The sequence below is a fragment of the Charadrius vociferus genome, unplaced genomic scaffold (assembly GCF_000708025.1).
Source record: "Charadrius vociferus isolate BGI_N301 unplaced genomic scaffold, ASM70802v2 scaffold308, whole genome shotgun sequence".
Lineage (NCBI taxonomy): Eukaryota > Metazoa > Chordata > Aves > Charadriiformes > Charadriidae > Charadrius > Charadrius vociferus.
This window is the reverse complement of record NW_009649929.1, coordinates 2,275,112-2,283,952: the sequence shown is the minus strand read 5'-3', so window position 1 is coordinate 2,283,952 and position 8,841 is coordinate 2,275,112. Positions and strand designations below refer to the sequence as shown.

Below are 8,841 nucleotides of genomic sequence, written 5' to 3'. Positions count from 1 at the left end.
ACTTTTGTTTCCAGATTTATAAAATTACTATTCTTTTTACAATTTTAGATGCTTCTTGACCACAAGCACTAGGTGACTCATGCCGCTGGGAGTCCTGCACGCATATTTCACACGAAACTGAAGGGATGCACCCTCTTGGTTGTTCATCTGCCCTTGCTAAGAAAAGTGCACAGGCACTGGAAATCTACATACAGGAAATGCTCCTGTGCACATGGGGCCAAATTCTGTCCTGCTTAGTTTAACTGAGAACAGTTGTTGAGGTGATTTTGCAGGATTTGAAGTTGGAATCTGTCCATTATTGTCATTAATCTCAGACTGATAGCAATAACAATAAAAGATGGTTCCAGCCTTACTTCTGGGTGAAGCAGCTTTCTGAATGCGTCTTCCTGAATCCACAGGCAGGGTGAAGCAGTAAATGGAAAGAGGTATATGCTTCGAGAGACTGTGACCATTCCGTTATAACTGTCTGAGTGTCAGCCTTGTGCACTGGTTCATACTGCCACCATATACTGGGCCAAATCTGTCCCTGATCCAACTCCAGTGAAATGAATGGACCATATTCTCGGCTGGTGCAAAAGGACATTAAAGTCAATGGAACTGTGCTAGTTTAGCCCAGCCGAGGACCTGGCCAATAGATGTCCATGATTTCTGTGGCTGAAATGTTCTTTAGGTAAGACCACAGGAATAATGCTGCAAATAGTCCAGACAGAGCATGCAATTCAATGTATTTCTCGTTCTCTGCAAAACTCCGGGCAAAACAGAGGCAGCTTTAATTAAAAGTAGTAAAGAACAAAGGGGTTTTTAACATCATGCTTTGTAGGAATTTGCTTAAACTTTAAGCATATTTTTCAAAGCTGAGTCTGGGACCAGAAAAGTAGTAGAATTTGGCAATGTTTCCTGTAAGATTTCCAGTGGACTTACAAGTTACAAACATATGTGAAGTTGAAACGATCCTTTATTCTCATCCATAACAGAGAGGGAGGGAGGAGAAGGAACATGTATGCCAGATAGACATACCTTCCATTTAAACAACAGAATGTGATAATAAGGACTGTCTGTGGGGCTTGGACGCTAACTGCCATTCATGTGTGTGGGAGATGAGCATCCATATCCCCTAAACACCATGTAAAATCCTCAGTTTGGGAATCAATGGAGCAATGCCTTATTTACAGCAGCCAAAGATCCAGCCCCAGACGCTTTTTGGGGCTTTGTGTACTGTCTTATTCAGAGCAGATAGCCTGCTTGCTTGAGGGCCACATAATAAAAACTGACCCTTATTTTACAGTAGGAGTAAAACTACTATTTAAATATCTATTTTAAAAACACTGTACCGTGCAATGAGTCTTTATATTGTGCATATGTACCTGCAGAAAACATGAGGTTATAACTACGTTATCTGGAGGGAGTGACACATATTTTCAACGGGAGAAAGAAAGAGTAAAACATAATAATAAAATAAGTTACTCGATATCTGGAAGACTAGAATAGATTAATCTTACTTTGTCCCAAACCACTGCTTTTATGTACATCCTCCGCTCCCACTGAAGAGCGGGAAGTCTCCTATTAGAAGTACCAGACACTCCAAGATAGGCGCCACTGTAACAACATACACAGTTTTCACATCAACTGTGCTGCAAAGCCATGGAATTCAGAGCCTTAGTAACACAACAAATGCAAAATTAAAAAAAAAAAAAAAAAGTAACAGGTACTGGTGTAACACCACGGTCTTTTCAATTATGAGACCTGATCGCATCAACAACTGAGATAGTGCTCTGAAACAGTCTCTAGCTTGCCTCCAAATATAGTCTGAGCTTCACAGACAAAATGTTATGCCCCAAACAACTCCTTCAGAGCCACACACAAGTTCTCCATTAATACGACAATGATACAGGGTCCTTCTAATTTTCCAAACGGTTGAACAAATTAATGCAAAGCAGATATAGCTACTGTTATCATCTCAGTTTTATGGGCAAAGAGGTGGGAAGCAGATTGCTCATGCCGGAGCCCAGCAAACAGATAAACAAGCAGAGCAGAGAGAACTCTGGACTATCCGATTCCCCGCTCACGCGGAGATCCCCTGAATGTCAAGGGAAGTTGTGCCAGGGGAACATATAGCTCCATGTTCTGCTTGTGATAATCTCCACTTTAAAGCGCCTGCCTTAAGCACCCTTTTTGCTTGGGGGCACGTGGGGACAGCCAACTGCTTATGGGCTGCTTCTGTTTGTAGAGCATCAGTGACTCGGTACAGCTGCAAAGTGCACGCCTTGCACACTTGCTCTTCCCTTTCCCTGCACTTTTCCATGCAGCCCTAGAGACTCTGGCTCACAGCATGGACTTCAGTGCTTACCGACAGAGCTCAGCTTCAAGGCTCCACAGAATACCTTGCCAAACACGCTGTATTCAATATAGTGCAAAACAATAGCAAGGATGCCTATGCCATGCTCACGGCACACAGAAAAAACCTTAGTTCCTCAAAGGCTTTCCACAGAACCAGTTAACAACCAAGACAGAAACAGACTGGGATGTGCTACCTCTGTTCTCTTTCCTTTCCGTTTTTCTCCTTTACAAGTGATCTTGTTTTGTCCTGAGCCTGATTCGGAGCCCACAGAAGCTTATGAAAACACTTCCCATTGCCTTCCAAAGACCAGGCCCCCGATGAGGGTGAATACATGCTTTAGTTACTGTATATATTCACATTAGAATAAAAAAAAAATAAAACAAACCCACAAAGATTAACAGCATGTCATTTTTATACATCTGCATTCTTCTTATTATTTAAAGCTTAAGGATGTGCTTTTCCATGCTACAAAACCCACCCTGGAGGACAGGTAACATCTGTTCCACCTGCCCAGAGCCTGCCTGCCTCCGCTGTCGCTGGCACAGCGCAAAGGGAGAGGAGACCCATCCCCAGCCAGGCAGAGACCACGGCTGCTCCCACAAGCCCTTTGGGCAGCTGCAGTCCCCACCATCATCCCCCACGCTGTGTATTCTGGAAGGATATATAAATACACGCTTAAGTGCACTCCTGGATGGGGGCCTGCTTGCTTGAACAGCAGCTGAAGCCCTCCCACACGGGCTATCTGGCCAAGGGGTCCGTGTAAACATGGGGCTCCCTTCCCTGGCCTGTCCATCCAACCTTTCCTGCTCACCCGTCTGAGGCTGTAGCCAAGAACTTTCTCTCCGCAGGATGCCTCTGCTCATGGTCCCTCTCTGGACTCCTCCTGCCCTGCTGACGTGGTGCGGAAGGACCTATCTTTGGCTCTCTGCACCACTAGTAAATGTCACCCACGATGACCGAAAGACAGAACTCTTCTTACTCGTGCAAGTACAGGCACCCAAGTCACCAGGTCTACTTGCAGAAGTAAGGCATCAGGATTTGGCCCTGAGGACGGATATTTGCAAATCAGTGTTTTCATTCCTCCTGCCACTGTGCTTTAGTAACAAAGATAAGGCCACTAGGAAGAAAGGCACATGGAATTCTGTAAAAAATACACAAAAAGGTTCAACTAATTCGCAAATTACTAACAAAACAAACAAAAAACCCCTGAACACAAAGACAGAGAGGGTAGAGACAGGGACCTCCTGGGTTTGTGAGACTGGGAGTTCATTTTCTAGTTTCAGTGTGATTAACATTTTACTTTTACAGTCTATTGCTTGAAAAACTACAAAAAAGTAAAACCTTGTCAGAAATAACTACGTTTACTTTCTGCTCAAACAATAAAAATAAATTAAACAGCCAGAAAACGTTTTCCTTTTCAATGCATTGTGTCTAAAGTGAAAGGGAACATAAACCATAAATAAAATCCATTGTACTAATTTAAAAAAAAGTCTCCTTTATAACAACTGAAACAATATTTACATTCATACTGGAGAGAAAGCTTCTGAGTTGCATAATTAAGAGTTTCAAATGATGCTTTTTCTGGTGCACTGACAAAATGCTAGCTGTAGCATTTAGAAACCTGTAAATGTTTGATGAGAGATTTTTGGTTTGAACGCAAGTCTGCTGGAAAAAAGCAAACACACCAGTAACAATATTATTTTTGATTTTGTTTCGTTTCTTAACCTCAAACAACATAAAAGTAGCCGGCGAGGTATCGTCTAGAGTTCCGTAAAAACTCAATGCCCATGGACTAGAAGTAAACAGCAAAAATGACTGCATTGTTTCTACGTTTTTGGAGCGAGATTTTTGTTTTCTACCTAAACTTAGGAGTGTATACTTACTGTTGAGAATATGTTGTACTGTGGAGAGTCTACTTAATATATCAGGGTAGTATCTCTTAGCCAAACCTGTACCCATTTTCTTGGTACTTGCCCCGGTGTTTCCTTTCTCCTTTAATCTGCTTAAAAGAGAATACTGCATGCAAACCAAGTGCGGCAACCTAATTACATTGCCGGACATTCCTCTGTACATCGATTCAGACCATTTAAATGTTCTTCTGTTTTCTTTAAATGAAAAAAAAAAAACAACCCAAACAAAAAAAAAAAACACTTGGTGCTTGTTAGGGCCTCAACAGGAGACTTATCTATTAAAACAGAAAGTAAGAAAAAAAGTTACAAGTCTTGCATATCTTCATCCATCTGAACTGTCTGCAGTTTGGCAAGTTCTTTTTTGTCCGTTTCCAGTTCTTCACAAACCGTGTCAACCATGTTACTCATAACATACTTGGATTTCGAATCCAGCATCATTAAATTGCCAGTTGACTTACTCTCAGAATTAGGTAAGAAATTCTCTTTGACGTCAGGTACGGCTTGCAGAACTAACCTGTGCTCTCTAACAAAATCTTGATGTACTTGTGCAGAGGGGTGGCTGACACGGTCTCCACTTGTAGAAACTATTTCTCCAAGCGTGGGCTGTGCTGTAGAAATGGACAACAGATCTTGACTGGTAATGAGGGAACAGTTCTGAAGGGTTGCATAGTTAGTGTTGCTGATAGATATCACGGTAGAGGTACTGGTCACAGGTGATGACATGGACTGGCTCTCCGAGATACCAGAGTTCAGTTCTGCAGCATTTAGAAGAGTTGGTGGTGTGAGGGAGAAATTATGCGAGGGCGTTACATTCACTAATGAGGAGGCCAGGGACTGGAGTCCTCCACTGGATATATTTTCAGAAGACATGTTTACATTTAGTTGCGTGTTCTGACTGACTGGCATCAACTGAGAAAACACAAGGCTTCTTTCCAGCCCTTCTTGCTTGACAGAGCCTACTGCCTGGCCTGAATTGGGAACCGTATAAACAACTGCACTCGGAGCGAGGGGGCTGAAGAAAACCTTTCCCTGCTGCACTGTTGAAGACTCAGTTGTAAAAGTTCCTCCATCAGATGTGCTGGGATTTACTGAAACATTACCTAGAGAAAGGGAAGCAAAAGAAAGGAAAACACAGATTACAGTGGGCAGAGTTGTGCAGGCATTTTGTTAAGACATTTTGGTCTTAAATGACGATATTTCATGCAACACAGAACAGCGTTGTTTATAACAGGTGAGAGAAAATTCGGTATGAAGAAATAAAAGCCATAAATAGAACCTGCTTCTAGAAAGAAAAAAAAAAAAGGTTCTGGTATATTAGGTAACTTTCAGACTCTCATTAAGGGGCAAACAGTCCCCAGCCATGTGATTAAAATGAACGTGCTTTGGCCTTCACTAGTTGCTACCACTCTATTTCTGTCTAAGAATAGAAGCATGAAAAGCTATTAAAGATAGTTCGGTGACAGACTACAGCTTGTGTGTGGGAACTGGAGACACGTCACATGAAATCCACTACTCCCAGGCAGAACCTATCCGAGTCGACCTGCAAAGAAAGTACCAAAAAAGCTTCTATCAGGTTAACTAGGTAGTCCGTCAAACACATTGCCCTTCACCTCGCTTCATCATGTATTCCTAAAAGCCTAACCCTACCACATCCACCACGCTGTGTAAAGTCACCCAGCAACTGCCTACCCTCACGGAAAGCCATGGCACTGCCCACGTGATGCTGTAGCCAGCCAAAGCAAGAAACAGTGGCCAGAGATGACCTGAAGCTTGTTTTACTGGACATGCCATGTAAGTTGTCATTAAAATAATTCCTAAAATAAGACATACTAGCTCTAGGGACTGGGTCCCACTTCAAACACCCCTCTTTTTCAAAAGCAGTTTAATTGTAATTTTAAGGGGCTACAGTTGGAGACACATGAATTTCTTTAGAACAACGCTGAAGATACATTTCTCACCTAGGGAGTATTTTAGCTCCCTATTCATTTCCATTAATCAACGATGACTTTTTGGAAGAAGTTACTCATTTGTGTAAACTAGACAAATAAAGCAAGGCACTTGAAGTTACCTGGCAGTAAGATATCATTTACTGCAGCTTACTTAAAATAGCCTGCAGCACATTTCACTTAGAATAGGCAGCCAGCTATCCATCCTTCTTGTGTTAAGAAAAACAAAAAGAAAGAAATCAAAGCAGCAATTACAGATCTTCACTTTTCTCTGCACCAGACTAGATATATGGTGGATCACTCTCAAGTGGCAACTGTGGGTTTTTTGGTTTTTTTGGGGTTTTTTTGTTTTTTTTTTAACAATGAGGAAAATGTTCAGAGAGGAACTTATTATGAATCTCAGGACTTTCAAATATAGTAGTCCCATCCTACTGAAGCGACAGAACTTTTCAACCTTTGCAGGCTGCCAGTGTATGCCTTGGAGCGTGTGGATTAACCAGCTTTTGCGATTAGAGGTGGTATTCAGACTAAATGTCTTCTCTTTTTCATCTTGGTTAAACTATGTACCAATAGCTTCCAGTGACTGCAAGTGCCATACTTTAGGATCTTATAATTTTTCACCCATTTAAAATGTACTTACACGACTTCTGTGTTCCTCCCTGTATTACTTTAATGGAAAGAATAATTCACTCCCTATACACTTTTAATTCAAATAAGCTAACATGAGCACAGATTGATTTTTCATTATAGTACTCACAGCTCCTGAAACTAGAGAGATTGATTCAAGTTTAATCATTTTCATAACCAAAGACACAGTGGCTAATGAGTAACAAAGCTGTTCAGTTGTGCTTTATAACTGGCCTGCTTCAAAACAAGGATCCAGAACTAAGCTTGCGCTCCCTGGAATTCTTCCTGGCCGGCTGCAAGTTTCAGACTATGGTATGTTAAGACAAACGCTAAAGCAAACTTGGGGAGGAGCCTGCACACTTGGCACATGAACCTGCGATGACATATTTCCCTTGGACTGAGGGCAGTTTATCCAAATACCCTCGTGTTTTCTATCTACGAGCTATTGCATATTTCTATTGTTTCCCCGCAGTTTAATCCCTCATAATTATAGGACAGAAAATGTACGAGTGTAACTGCTTGGTCTTGTTGTGTCTATAGTAATTTAAAATTCATTTTTATGAAATGCTTTGGTTAAAAAAAACAAAAAACCAAAACAACCACCACAAGAACAACAACAGTAACAGTTTCCAGCTGCTGCATTTTCATTTTTATGAACCTTCTCATTAAAATAATTCAATGGCAAATGGGGAATATTTTGAATTACTAAAACGTGTAAAATTTGCAGATATTTGTGAAGACTAGTCTCACAGACTTCTGAGAACAGCATGAGATGAAAGAGGTGTAAAATACCAGACCTCCTTCTCTGCTCTTAGTAGAGGAGCTCAGCCTCATGTAACAGTCTGCCCACGACGAGCATAACCCACATAAAGGAAGGCAAAAGGTATTATTTGATGTACCATGTGTGGCTGAGATACAATCCTGGTACCTTGGAGGATAACCACCACAGCTTCTAAAACGCTAAGTGTGCCTAATCCCAACTTTTTCTTGTACCCCTTACTGTAAGAGACAAAACTTTTACCTTGTGAAGCTGCCACAGAAACAGGAGGCAGCTGCAGAGAAGAAAAACCGATGCTTCCGTTCAGCAGCTGGCCATTTGTTCCTGAATTGGGGATCTGGACAATGCCATACTGGTTTATTTGGACAGGAGCAGTAAAAGTAACTACAGAGCCTCCATCTTGGGAAGCAGCAGTTTGTACGCTTTCCCTTTTCACCTCTGAGCTCGGTATCAATCCTGGGAATGAGACCGGGATGCTGCTGGGACTGAAGGTGGCTGCCGCGGTGTTGGGGACCGAAGCCTGAATGAGTTTGAAGTCCTTAACATCTTCTGACGAAGACGACAGTATGTCAGTAATGGACACCCCATTGCTCACAACACTCGATGTGGTTTTGGGCGAATTTAAGGTAACTGTCTGTGAAGCCCCCACACTAAGTCCGTTGAGAATGACGCCGTTGGGTCCCTGAAGAAAAGAGCTACCATTGAGAAAGACAGGAGAGGTACTGGCAGGCACGAGGTTTCCATTCAACAAGACACCAGATGAGCTCAAGGCTATTTTAGTGTTTCCGAGCTGCTGCATGTAGACGGGCTCCATGTGGCCAGGAAGGCTGAGGCTGGTAACGCCGTCGGATGAGCTGGGGAGCGGATGGGGAGATAAATCCTCCTGCCCTTTACTGGATTCATCTTCCGTGCTAGGGTTGCCATCTGACTCGCTATGGGAAAAAGACGGAAGAGATGACATTGCATTACCATAGTGTGCCAGCGAGCTCTGCACCAAGGGGGACTCCGTGCTTTGATACAGCTTGTGAGAGTTCTCCCGAATTATTTTTCCCATGTTTTGCCTCTACGAGACCCTTCAAGCGAGTGGCAAGTGAAAGGGGAAGGTTTCTCAGAAAAGGACACATCAAACCAGCCGCTTGCTGAGGAGAAACTTTACAGACTGGGTTACGGACGTGTCAATAAATCCCCGCTCCCTGGCTACCCCACCCGGGCGACCGAAGGGGGCTCCCTGTATCCCCCCTC

General features: G+C 42.7%; 1 protein-coding gene across 1 annotated transcript in view; it reads right to left on the bottom strand.

Moving 5' to 3' along the window:
- Positions 1 to 4,551: 4,551 nt before the first annotated feature.
- SIX4 (SIX homeobox 4) overlaps positions 4,552 to 8,841 on the bottom strand; it is a gene marked incomplete at its 5' end in the record, with an annotated part of 6,183 nt that continues 1,893 nt past the window's right edge. The window contains 2 exons of the mRNA XM_009891204.1: positions 4,552 to 5,348; positions 7,843 to 8,531. Coding sequence (XP_009889506.1) covers positions 4,552 to 5,348; positions 7,843 to 8,531 — 1,486 coding nt within the window. The remainder of the gene's footprint in view (positions 5,349 to 7,842; positions 8,532 to 8,841) is intronic.